Below are 13,157 nucleotides of genomic sequence, written 5' to 3'. Positions count from 1 at the left end.
ATTGATTTTTTAAAATTTTTCCCCTACAGCTGGGTTGTATTGGCAGAACCCCCCCAGTGAAGGGTAACAAATCAAACTGCGCTGTTGCAGTGTAATCCATAATGGGCAGTTGCTGTCAGAACCTCTCCATGTTTAGAGCAGCACAATGTCAGAGATGGAAAGGAATTGGCTAATTAAAGGTTAGAGCCCGTGTTACAGGGGGAATGTGCTCAGCATCTTAGCAAATTTGGGCTTTCAAACTCAGGCTAAGAACCCACATTTTTATGGAACTGCCACTTGCCAGGGGGATACTCCTTTTCTTCTAAAGAATGTGGCCAGAATAAAGCAATGGGTGGAGAACTGCCATGACCTGTTCAGCTTTCAGGACAATGGACTAAAGACAACTGAGGTAAGAAGTTGGGTTTTTTTCCCCTAGCCTGGATTCAAAGATTTGTCTTGATGTTATTTTTTTTTTTCCCTGAAGCATAATGGAATTATAAAGCTTGCTGCTATCTTCATACACCTATGTTTCACTTGTGTGGGCTCCACATGTTCTTCTGGATAAAATGCATTAGAGAGAGAAAAGAATGAAAAGTTTTCAATCTTTAATATGCAGTAAAGACCTGTATGTCATCCAAATTCTGTTTCACCAACACAAGTAATTACTACAATAATGGATTTTAAAGGTAGCATCCATTTATTTTCAAAAAAGCAGGTTTTGAGTTACTGTATGCAAATATAATTGAGACTTAAGTAACTGGAAGTTATTTCTGAAGTACCATTGCCTTTTCAGAGTGCAGGCTAACCAACATTAGCCTTACTTAGATCTTCTCTGCTGGAAGGGGTAGAAAGATGTGGCCCAGCAGAAGAGATACTGGCTGATACTAATTTCTGTCTGGAAATGAGGTTACTTGAACTTGCTTGGCAGCTTGGTTCTGATTTGCAAGGCAGTGATGAAGTGTTATTAGACCTACCACACAGATAATGCCCAAAAGGTACATAAACACCACTTAATGTGTTCTGCTGGTGAAGAGAGTCCCCCTGGAGAGCTGCTGCCCTGCTGGGCAGGCTCAGGCCAACTCAGCCTCTGAATGGGCTGATGCTGGTTTCTGAGGAGACACCTATGCTGCTCATCCAGCTGCAATTCAGAGCAGCTGTTACACCCTGCCCTCCCCTAAAAGCATGTCACACACAGGCCAAGATTGCCTCTTGTGGAGGTACCCAGAGTAGAGCCCTCGGCAGAGGCAAAGAGCACTCACCAGCAGCACAGGTACTTCACATGAGTGGGACACAACGCAGAAATAAAATAGTGTTTCCAAATGGAAACCACCCCACAGAGCTGATATGCTTACACTAAAATTACTGTTCTCATGATAACAGCTTTAGAGCAGTGTGCTCTTACCAAATGAACTACTGATTCAGTAGTAACATGAGAGGGTGCATCACCTTCTGAATCATCTCCTCCTGTGCCAGAGAGGCTTACACAGAAATAACAGTCTTAACTTTGTTTAGTTATGAGATTACCTTGTTACCTGGGTTTACCTTTTTCTAAAGTTACTTAACATGCAAGTTATTTTCCAGAGCCAGCAATGGAATTTTAGATGCTTCATCAACTGATTTTTTTTCTTCTGTATTTAAATGAGGATCTTAATTTACACACTTGTTTAAAAATTTTTGTTGTGGCATTCAGGTAACATCTTACAAATAGATGGCCTGAGAAAACCCTCTCTACTTCAGGAACAGTTTGTTCCTTCCACTGTCTGATGAAGAAATACTATCCCTAAGAAATAGGGATACGTTAAGTTAGTTTCCTAAAAAATATATATATACATATACTTTTAAAACAGCATGTGCCCATGGAGGTTTAATAATATCATTTCATACTGCACAGTACTCCTTCAGCTTTTTCTTCCAAGGAAAAATGGCATCAAAACTGGCACTCATATGTAGCAGAAGTCAGATTTTGTAGAGAAGGCCCATTACTGATATCCAGGAAGTGGCAACTTCTGTCCTTCCTTTGCTTCGAAGAAGGTGTAAGAGAGAGTGATCAAATCAACTTTAGCCATTTTAGGGTCCTCTGCAAACTCTGGATCAATGTAGAAAAAAACAGGCATGTCCACTTCCTCCTGAGGATTTAGCCTCTGTTCTTCAAAACAAAAACACTGCAGGTGGGAGAAAAAAAAATTCCACAATTAGACAACAATTGTGATGATAAACTTTATCTCTGCCAACATGAGAGCCATCTTAATGGTTTAAAATAAATTCTCATTCCCTTTACACCCCTCAAATCCTGGGAAGGATCAATAAGATGACCAACAAGACAGCAATTGTGCTACTGGTGATATAGGAAAAAAATATATTAGCTTTTAAGGGAGTATGTAAAGGTTTCAAGGGGCCAGACCAGCTCACATCATTCTGCCTGCCCTTAGAGTGGTACTACATAACACAGATTTTGGAGCCACTCTGATGGGATGAGCAGTTGGTGTGAGGACAGTAAGGCTAAGAAGGAACTGAAGCACTTCATCATTTGAAAAAAAAGGTATTTTCTTAAAATATTAGCATACTAAGAATGTTGTCCATTAAAACGTAATCTATGGGTAACCATTTTCCTTTGTGTAAAGGAAAATGCAATCTTTGCTTTGTTCACACTTACTTGTATTTTATTGAAATACTGTCCTGCTTCAAAGGGGACAACGTTGTAGGTGGAGATTCCAATTATTGGCTTGTCAGTAGGATTTTTTGCTTTATAAAATGCCAGTGCAGTCTCTCCTGGTACCACCTGTGTAACAGAATTGTACAGTGATTTTTTTTTTAATTCACTGCAATCTTCTACCCCTCAAACCAAGTTCTTTACACTTAATCTAGAATTAATTTTCTCTATCGCTGTTTCAATTTGGTTATTTCACAAATATTTTTGATTACATGCAATTCACCTGTATTCAAAATTAAAAGCTTCAATACTGTTCTATGTATTTTTACTCTTACCATTTTGCCTGAGTCTTCTATTATCCTCAACAGTTCAACAGCACACAGACCATTTTTAATATGCAGATTTAGATATGGTGTGGATTTAATTTCTGAGGTAATTCTTTCAGTACTGGACTCAAAGTATTAAGAAGCATAACTCCTTATTTTGACAACTAATTTGAAACAGAAAAGTTAATCTGTGATTTTTAAATATAAAAAAAAATTCTTATAAGGATAGGGCAATGGGTGAAACAGTACAGCTTTAGATATACTGTTATACAATATATTTTTTAGTATATATATGTATGCTAATACTGTATGCACATATATAGTGTATGTATCATGTGCATGTGGTCTATATTCCATTAAGTGTATACGTGAAGTAGTTTCAGTAACTTTTGATAGCTTAAAGGGGTAGCAGAGGGGCAACTACACACAGTGTCCTGTAAAAAGGACATTGCCGTGCTGGAGCACGTCCAGTAAAGGGCAACAAAGCTGATGAAAGTTCTAGAGAACAGTCTGGGGTTGTTCATTCTCAAGAAGAGGAGGCTCGAGTGGAACATGACTGCTCTCTGAGCTGCTGACAGGAACGTGCAGTGGGGCGGGCAGCGAGCCCTTCTGCCGGGCCTGCACTGAGAGCACCGGAGGAAAGGGCCCTGGGGCGAGACAGGGGCGATTCCCATTAGGTATCAGGAACGTTTTCCAGCGTTGGTGTGGTCAGGCTTCGGAAAGGGCTGCCGGGGAGGCGGTGTAGCCCGCATCCCCGGAGCTGCTCCCTGAACGCTGCGGCTCAGCGGTCACAGGGGCAGCGCCGAGTGCCCAAAGGCTCCTCCAGCCGCGAGCAGGGCTCTGCGCGGGGGAAGGCGGCGACTCACGTAGATCTCGCTCTGCTGCGGCTTGAAGTTCCACTGGATGCTGGCGTGCGTGTCGGCGTTGAAGGTGACCCTGATGAGCCGGTCCCGCACGGGCTCCATGCGCTCGATCCGCTCCGCGCTGCGCTCCGCGCCCGTCGTGCCGCCGAGCCCCGTGGCCTGTGAGGGAAGGGCGGTGAGGGCTCCGAGCCCCGTGAGGGAAGGGCGGTGAGGGCTCCGAGCCCCGTGAGGGAAGGGCGGTGAGGGCTCCGAGCCCTGTGAGGGAAGGGCGGTGAGGGCTCCGAGCCCCGCGGTCTGTCAGGGAAGGGCGGTGAGGGCTCCGAGCCCCGTGAGGGAAGGGCGGTGAGGGCTCCGAGCCCCGCGGTCTGTCAGGGAAGGGCGGTGAGGGCTCGGAGCCCCGCGGTCTGTCAGGGAAGGGCGGTGAGGGCTCCGCGCCCCGTGAGGGAAGGGCGGTGAGGGCTCGGAGCCCCGCGGTCTGTCAGGGAAGGGCGGTGAGGGCTCCGAGCCCCGTGAGGGAAGGGCGGTGAGGGCTCGGAGCCCCGCGGTCTGTCAGGGAAGGGCGGTGAGGGCTCCGCGCCCCCCGTACCTGGCAGTAGAGGCGGTAGAGCGGCACGGCCGCGTACGACAGCCCCACCATGCCCACGGCCGCCGCCGCGATGTAGCCCACGGCCGAGCGGTTCCGGCGCCGCCACTCCTCCTCCTGCTGCCGGGTGAAGGGGTTGGAGCCCCGCACGCCGCGGGTCCCGCCGAGCCCGGGCCGGGGCAAGGCCCCGAGGCGCAGCCCGCGGGCACAGCGCGCCCAGCCCCGCCCGCACAGCGCCATGGCCGCAGCGCGGGGGCTCTCGGAACGGGGCGGGCAATGGGACGGGGGCGGGCAATGGGACGGGGGCGGGACGGGGCGGGAGAGGAGGAGCCGGGAAGGTGGAGGGCGGTGGCGGCGCCGAGCCGAGCCGAGCCGAGTCGCGCCGCCATCGCATCCCTGCCCGCTGCGCCCCTCAGAGCGCGCTGGGTCCCGGCGGAGCCGCCCGCGGCTGCCCCTCCTCGCTGGCCAGCGGGACGGCTCGGGCGCACGGTGTGTACGAGGTAACCGGAGCAGCCCGCAGGCCGGCGGGGATCCCCCGCTCCGGCCCCGCGCTGAGCGGGCTGTGCTGCACGGGATGGTACCCACAGGCCGGCCAGGAGCGGGGTCACCGGGAGGGGCGGTGCTCCCGCAGGTACCGCACGTTGGTACCTGGTGCCAGAGGGGTGGCCCAGGTCCCGCAGATTCCTGGTTGTCCCCCTGGTTGTCCCCCTGGTTGTCCCCCTGGTCGTCCCCCTGGTTGTCCCCCTGGTCGTCCCCCTGATTGTCCCCCTGGTTGTCCCGCGCTGGGCGCGGGGCTGCTCCGGGTGGTCCTTGCGGAGCCTGCAGTTCCTCCCCCTTTGTGGACATTTGACGCCGGTTGATTGTTTCTTTCTTTTTCCCCCGGTGCTTTGCTTCTCGTTAATTTCATTTCTAGGGATTTGGTTTTGTTCGGGCAGAGATACTGACACGCTGCAAAGTACCGAGCGCTGTTAGGGAACAGCAGGAACCTGAGGACGGACAAAGTCAGGCAAGTTCACAAACAATAGTTTTTCACATGGCTGATGCCATGCACTGTAATAAAATTTGCTGTAGCAATACTTGAATTTACTGCTGTAGAGCTGTGCCTCTCTTCTATGGTGGTTCCAGTAAGGTGAATCACACAAAGACTGGCAGCTCCTGAAACTTCTCCATTTTCCATGTTGAATAAAAGAATGGTAAAGGCTCAGTGTGTTATTTCCCCTGTGATCAGATGACTGGGTTTTTTTCACTCTTTAGTGAAGAAAACCTGAAAATGTTTGCTGCAGGAGCATTTGTGGTATTCCAACATAGATTTACCATCTTTTTCACACAAGAAGTACAGACACACAGGAATTGGAGTGGTTTTGTGGAGGCTGAAACTGCACCTGGGGATTCTGCTGTATCTTGGCCAGGGTCTGTGGTGTGACACTGGTGCCAGGAGCAGCCATGCTGTCTTTGCCTGTGTGTCAGGAGAGCTCCTTGTCCCTCTTCTTTTGGAAATAATTCCTGTTCTGGGTTGTGAGGGTTCAGCTGTGCACCTCTCAAGGTCAGGAAGATCTGCTACTACTGATACAAACTGATACTTTTTTGCATTAATGCTTTTTAAGCAGTTTTTGAAGTGATTGTAGCTCAGTACGTCCAGGGTTTTATTTCCTGTCAACCTGTTGTATGTACTAATAGAAATACAGTGTGAATTTCGGGGGCTTTGGTTATATTAGTGGTATGTAAGCCTATTTTGTGTGGTTTGGCCTGTTCTATGTACTTCATGTGAGAAGTTCAGAGACACTAAATACCAGAGAGTAAGTTAAAAAAACATGAGAAAACAAGACACACGAAACACCATTCCCTTTCCAAGTAACTTTAAATGGGAAAAAAAAAAAGACATTGTCTTTGCCTTTAGCAGTTACATTGCATCATCCTAGAATTGTAATCTGTTTTTTTCTGTTTTAGAAGATTTTGATCCTGGATATGAGCCTATTCTTCATGTGTCAGAACTCTTCATTTTGAACTTTTATTTTAATAGTGCCTCTAAGAAGATGTCCAGTACAGATCCCCTCACAAATACAGAGGAGTAAGTACTTTTTTCCCTATATGTAGAAATAAAATGAATGGATTGTAATATTAAAATTTTTGCAGTTTCATTGGTAGGATCTTGTGTTGATGAAGACTTAAAGAAAAATTATTTGATATTGAAGCAGTCCACAGTACGTTGTAGGAAAGCTGACACCAACACCTGTGAATTTACACTTGAAGGGAGGAATTGTCCCTTAAGCTTTTCATTAATTTAATCAGCACTTGGTTAGGACTAACTTTGTAGAGATAAAACCCTGCATATAGATTTCTTAATTTAATGCTTCTGAATTATGAAAGCATAGTTGTGTATAGTAGATCACTTCTTTGTACATCTGGGGTACCTGCAGTAGCATAAGACTGGAGGTTTTGTATTACAGTCCATTACTTTTTCAGAATACACTGTCTCTATACCTTTAATTTTTTATGTGTAGTACTTAGGAACCATCATAATTTTACCAGTGTCCCAAGATGTAAAAAAATACATTGATTCTATAAAATATAATCTTACCCACATACGAGTTCGATCAGATTCTATATGTCAAACATGGATTCAGTCATGATTGAAAAGCATCATTCCAGACCCTTTCCAAATTGCCAAATAACCATGCCAATGCTGTCACCAAAACCAGAATTAAAACCAGGCACAGGCGGCTCTCGCTGCACTTGCCATGTTTGTTGTAGTTGTGCAATAGAATCCAGCAAAGAGTATCCAGAAGAATAATAAAAAAATTAACATAGATTTACAATCATGTCACTTCATAAATAACTTGATTGTTTAGAAAAGAAAAAGTACATAACATTAAAAAAGCTAACTTGCTTTTTACTGGGACCTGAAGAAGCCAAAACTGCTTGTCTGATAGAAATTCAAGGTATATGATCACAAAGATACATCTTTCAGAACAGCTGTGGCTAGCTAGAATAATGTGAAAGATGAGTAGTTTACATGAGTAGTTCCTTAGCTCACTGTATTCCAAAGGTGGTTTTTCACATTAGAGATTAACAGAAAAGGCATCTAAAACTGCACTTCTGCTGCATGCTGATGGCAGGCTGTCATTCTCTGTACTTTTATTTCTTGTAGGAGATGATGCTTCCAAGAATGCTTGTTTATATGTTAACTGAAGCTTACCTGAACTTTCAGTCATACCTTTCTTCTCTGTGGAGGGGGTTAGCCTCAAACTATTCATGCTTCTCCACAATTACAATGTTGCCCAAGCTTTTTTTAGGCTTAACAGTTGCTGTGTAATTCTAGCCTAACCAGCAGAATGTATTTTGAATAATGAGTGGATAGATCACAGTGAGTGCTCATCCATGCTGTATGATGCAGCATTCCTTTGCCTATGGTCCTTCAAATCTGAACTTGGGGTTAGTGAAGCTGAAAGGCTACAATTGCATAATGGATTTGTATAGGATTTTTGTAAAAGGCCTTTGGTTTATTTGTAACAAAAAGGATCTTGTGAATCGAACTTCCAAAGATTCTGCAGATCTTTTTGTCATCTGCTAAGTTATCATGTAGTCCATTTCAGTTGCTAAAGCATTGCAAAACTTCCCTTGGGAAAGGCAAGTTGTAATTACAAATGTTGCCAGAATGGAATAGTTTTCCTGCTGTTTGGAAATGAATCTTACTTCACAACAAATGACAACTCTTCAAAATTTAGTCTTACTTGTTTATACTAAATTTCATGGCGTTTAGAGTTACATTTTTCCTAGATTTTTCTGGAAGTAGAAAGTAATTTGTGTTCCTCTGAGCATGTTCTTGAAAGGCAGAGCACTTGGAAGAGAAGCAATAATGCTGTCATTCATTAAAAGCAGCACAGTAACAGAATTTGAAGGTAAAGAGGGATAGAAGCCTTGGGGATGAGTTCAGGAAGCTGAACAAAGCACAGTTTACTTTGAAGAAGGGGTGGAGGAGCAATCTTCTGAACAAGTCATGTTTTACTGATAATAACTAACAAAATGAGAGCAATAACGCTAATATTACTTTATATCTGCCTAAATTGTCCAGAAGTTTGTCATGTCTGGTTTAATAAAAATAACTTTTTGCTTTTTAACAAGGAAATTGCAGAGCCTTGAGCCATGTGTTAATTGGAGGATTTCAATAGCAGAAAATGTGACACTGGTTGGTCTCAGTGATGTATTTTGAAAAATGCTCCTGATATTGATACCACAAATTGAACTCCACTGGTGTTAAGTACAGAGATAATTTTGTTGGAGAAAATCTATTGGTACTTTATCTTCTGTAACCTTGCCTAGAGCAAATCTTATTGATATGAGGCTTAAAATATCAATGGCCTTTCTGTAATGCTGGTAACAGCAGCAAAGTGAGCTGACTGAGAAAAAGCTACAAAGGGGCAAATTTTCATCTCTGAATGGATGTGGTCACTGTGCCACTGGGGCTTTTCACTATTTGCGAACTGGGAAGACTGGTTTATGTTCTCATTTCCATCTCTGATCTGATCCTTAATCTGTGGTGGGTCACTCTGCCCCTTCTGTGTTGTGCATTGCAGGCTTTCAGGACTGACCATGCTCTGAACACTGTTCAGCAGGGCTCTCAGCAAAGGGATTCTTTCCCCAGAAGGATTATCTGCTAATGAAACCACAGTCACTGCAGCTTTAAAAAAAAAAAAAAAAAAAAAAAAGGCTGCCTGAGATAAGCTTTTGCATTCCTGGCATAGCCGAGCCCTCCTGCTCCTGCTGCACCTCCAGACCTGACAGATGCTGTCTGATCACAGGGTTGCTCCTGGCTAGAGAGGATTCACCTTCCTACTTAAAGCCCTCAGTGAACACAGGGTAGTAGGCTTTCATTTCAAGCTGCAGTCTTGTTATGATCTTTTGAGAGAGGAAGAGTAGTAGGGGTACTTCTGAGGCAAGCCTGGAAGGAAACGTTCATTAACCAAACTGGTGTCAATGCTCAGAATTTCTGAAAATGTGCATCTCTCTGCAAGACCAAGTCTCCTATCACAGGATCTGACCTCTGGGAACAGGGTGATACATTTGACGTCTTAAACTACATTACTACCAGAGTAATGACATAAATTTGGCAGTTTAATTTCCTTTCACAGAAAAGTACATGTCAGCTTCCATTTCTACAGAAAATATATAACCCAAGTTCTGTGTTGACTTTTGACTACTGTATCTTGAAAGTCGAAAAATCAAGTTCTGGCAGAAGCCAGAACTGTGATTGAGAAAGAAAAGTAATAGCATAATGGCATTTGTTTCATTAATACTCCCAGTCTGCTTTGTTGGCTTTCCCTTTCGTGTGGCTGTGCATTATGCAGTCTGCTAGGAAGATTTATTTAGAAAGGTTACGAGTTAGTGCTTTTGACCTTGTTTGCAGGGAGCATGTAAATAAATTATTAGAAAAAGAGGAGGAAATACTTGTTTTTAATCATCACATTTGCCTTTGGCTGCTGGATCTAGATTGCTTAATCAGAGTGTAGTAAATTTTCTCCTTTGCATTTATCAGTCTTTAAAATTACTCTAAATGGCCATTTCAAAGAGAGAAAAAGTAAGCATTACCTCTCTAGGTGAATTAGTGCATGTGACGCAGAGGCTTTCAGAGAAGATTAAGTAGGCAGAACGCTCAGCTGGAGCTCTGTGTTTGGGTTTTTTTAGTTGTTAGCAGAAATCATCCTGCTCATAACGTTTATCCGGCTGAACTGGAAACTTCCAGTGTGTTTTGGTTACGTTGTCCTTGTTTTTCTTGCCGTGCTGAAGGATGTCCTTGCTTTCTCCAGGGGCTGAAGATGAACCAGAGCGTTTTGATGGTCTCTCTCTCTTATACTGGTATGCTGAACTATTCAGGTCTGAGGGCATTGCTCTAGTCTGTAATTGGGCAAAGTACAGGAAAGATAATTTAAAATATGATAATTTTCAGCTTCTTTTCATCAACAGCCAGAGTTTATAATTTAGATTTTTATGTGTCAAGTGATACGTGTTTTGTGAGCAAAGTGTATTATTCTCCGGTTGATAAACATGGCTAAATGTTTTGTTTGTGCAGATAAATGACTAATAACTTCTCAGAAATGGAGATCAGAAAAATATCTGGTGCTGTATGTTCTGATAAGTACTAAAAGAAATAAAACGCAAAGTTGTTGAACTTCTTTGTGTATGCTGCTAAAAAGTAATAGAAGCAGGTTCATTTTAATTGCCCTTACTGGAGTATCTACACAAAATGTTGCACTAAAGTCTGTTAGCATTCCAGGACTTCAGTTGGAGTGCTGAGTTTAGTATTTTTTATTCTAAGAAGGTTGTAGTGTACATTTTGGTGGGTTTTGCTTGTTTTTTTCATCTCTTGCATCACATCTTCTCTATGTGCTAAAACCTTCCTTACAGGTACTTTTGCCTGAGCTCAAAAAATGAGTAGTGACATCTGATTATTTAATTTGCATCTTTTTCTGCAAGAAACATTGAATTATTTTTTGTTACGACTGCCAGCTGGCCATTTCCTTATTTTTACTGTTGAGCATGTTTCAGAAGGTCTGGGAGAAATATTCTAATATTTCACAAATATTAAAATTGATGACATAAAAGAAATGTTGAATGGGAACTGAATCCAAGTCATTTTACAGTGAAATTGTTAAAGCTCTGTTTATTTTATTAGAACTATGACACGTAGGTTGACTTGAAGATCTCTGCTATATGGGGAAAAAAACCCCAACACTGAAAGTCAACTAGACGTGATATGCTAAACAAATTTGGGGCATTTGAAAATCTTTGTCTTTACTTTTCTGTGATAAATTAATTTTAAACTGCATGTATGGAGGGATTTAGTCTTTAGAGCCTAAACAGACCTGAGTACCTTGTAAAAGTTGTCCAAAGTGTCAGTTCATATTTCATTATTATTTAATATGGTAGTATATAAGGAGGGTCTAAAATTTCTGGCAAAATCTAAACTTCAGATTAAAGTCTGAGATTTGATCTTTTCAGACTTTGCCAAAGTAAAACCTCTGTGTCAGTTTGTGCGAGGTTGAAGTAACTTTTGTTCTTGCTTTTTAATTTTAACAAAAAAACTGCCGTGTTAAAACAGCCGAGAGGGAATGACAGAGAAAAAACAATAGCAGGAGCAGCAAAAGGCAAGGGAGCAAGGAATGGAATATTTGCCTGTTTTAAAGATCAGTGTACCTTGTTTAATATTTCAGAGATGGGGACAAGTCAGGACAAAGCATGACTGGGATGCTGTCCTTCAGCCTCAAAACAAATTTGTGGGATAATTGCAGTGACAGCACTGGGTAGTAATGCAAAATACTCTGTTCTTGTCATGGAGTAGGAGGTTGTCTATTGTAAAATGTAGGTGAACCTAGTGGGAAGAAATGATGGTGTCTTGACTCTAGTTCAGAAGGTTGAATAATTTCTTTATTATAACTATGTTATAATACAATAATATACTATATAAAGGAAGATACTAAAACTACAAACTTACTTATTCTAACTACTATATCTAATTTATAACTCACGACTTTCTGTTGAGAGTCTAGACACAGGTGGATCTGATTGGCTATCAGGCTTAAACAATTTTCATTAGAATCTGATTAAGTAATTACTTCAGGTAAATAATTTTCTAAACACATTCTATACGAGAAAAAAAAAGGAGTAGACATAGAAATTGTTTTCTCTTTCTTTCTTCTCTGTTGCTCTATGAAAAATATTGGAAGACAGAAAAATGTACCTGCGACAGTTGTCCAAAGGAAATATTGGGCTTGGGGATTTGTCCTTTCAGGCTGTGATTAAGTAAAAGCACTTTGGTTCACTTTTAGCCTTACAAAGAGTATGTTCTGACTTATGGCATGGTCATGTGCAGTCCTGTCAAACACACACCAAATACCCTGGGTTTCATTATTTCTTTTTAGCCTGTGAAGCAAATCCTTCAAGAAATACTACAGTGAAAATTATACAGTGCATGAAGCATAGGTTAACTTTTTATTTCTAAAGGTTATTAGAATTATTAGGTCTCTTCTTGTGACCAGCCTTTCTAAAGCAAAGCCTAATTTTGCAAATACTTCAAAATACGAGATTTTGGGAAATTGTTGCTTTTCAGAGCTATTGCTTATCCTTTGATAAAAAAATCTCATCCCGTCTTCTTCTAGAAAACCAAAAGAACTGCAGATGTTCTTTAGAAGCTGGATCCCTTGGCTAGTGATAGAATTTTAAGAACATTTGGACCTTCTGGGTTTCTCTCTTCCTTCTGGCACAGCACCTTTTAATTATGTACTCTGGGTTTTGCAGAAGTACCCAGTTTCAGGCATAGAGTTCAAGCTGTGTGCTGGATTAGATTGTATGGAAGGATTTGGGTCACTGTGTCCTCCACTTTGATCTTCTTTCCCACCCTGATAATGAATTCTTGCTGTTCCATTTCATTAGGACCCTCTAGAAAATACAACTGTCTAATGTAGAACAATATGTAGGTCAAAGCAGAAAAACCTCAGTGGTGCTTATGCTCTTTACTAGAAGAGATCTGCTGAGTCTTCTCCAAAAATGTTGCAGTGAAAGGACAGAGGAGCTATAATACTGCTAACAGATTTTTACCCATAATTCACCTACATGAAAATAAAACCTAAAAAGGTAATCTGTATTTATTTCCATTCTTAATACTCGGAGTTCTCAGAGTAGTGTGCTGGTCATGAGTCTGATGAAATTGTAAATTTAGGTTTCAAAACTCTTAATTTTACTTTGTATTTTTTTAAATTCTG

At 42.4% G+C, this 13,157-nt stretch overlaps 2 protein-coding genes across 14 annotated transcripts in view; one reads left to right on the top strand and one right to left on the bottom strand.

Annotated features, from left to right (window-relative positions):
• Positions 1-653: 653 nt before the first annotated feature.
• On the bottom strand, positions 654-4,647 carry COX11 (cytochrome c oxidase copper chaperone COX11). The gene is made up of 4 exons (XM_021555549.4): positions 4,405-4,647; positions 3,822-3,977; positions 2,633-2,758; positions 654-2,141 (listed from the first exon to the last, which is right to left on the bottom strand). Exons 1-4 carry the CDS (start codon positions 4,639-4,641, stop codon positions 1,959-1,961), a joined length of 702 nt encoding a protein of 233 aa, XP_021411224.3. The 5' UTR covers positions 4,642-4,647; the 3' UTR covers positions 654-1,958.
• Positions 4,648-4,720: 73 nt separating this feature from the next.
• STXBP4 (syntaxin binding protein 4) overlaps positions 4,721-13,157 on the top strand; it is a 67,343-nt gene continuing 58,906 nt past the window's right edge. For 3 of the 13 annotated variants that reach the window (XR_014949320.1, XM_031506399.3, XM_085556752.1), the window contains exon 1: positions 10,172-10,254. Coding sequence is in view for 8 of the 13 variants with exons in the window: in XM_031506399.3 (XP_031362259.3) it covers positions 10,187-10,254 (68 nt within the window). In the remaining 5 variants the exon portion in view is untranslated. Of the gene's footprint in view, positions 5,033-5,314; positions 5,408-6,348; positions 6,470-10,171; positions 10,255-13,157 lie in introns of those variants that run through there. The other 10 variants (XR_014949321.1, XM_077787375.2, XM_085556751.1 and 7 more) reach the window with 9 other exon arrangements.

This window comes from Lonchura striata, chromosome 18 (assembly GCF_050655825.1).
Source record: "Lonchura striata isolate lonStrDom1 chromosome 18, ASM5065582v1, whole genome shotgun sequence".
In the NCBI taxonomy this organism is placed as follows: Eukaryota; Metazoa; Chordata; class Aves; order Passeriformes; family Estrildidae; genus Lonchura; species Lonchura striata.
Note: the sequence above shows the minus strand (reverse complement) of the source record. Positions and strands in the feature narration are given on the sequence as shown.

Bases quoted from the DNA above. Each gene is read 5' to 3' on its own strand.
- COX11 (XM_021555549.4), bottom strand. From the start codon at position 4,641: ATGGCGCTGTGCGGGCGGGGCTGGGCGCGCTGTGCCCGCGGGCTGCGC. The intron at 3,978-4,404 runs GTACGGGGGGCG...CTTCCCTCACAG, and splicing joins TCTACCGCCTCTACTGCCAG to GCCACGGGGCTCGGCGGCAC. The intron at 2,142-2,632 runs GTAAGTGTGAAC...TCCCACCTGCAG, and splicing joins AGTATTTCAATAAAATACAA to TGTTTTTGTTTTGAAGAACA.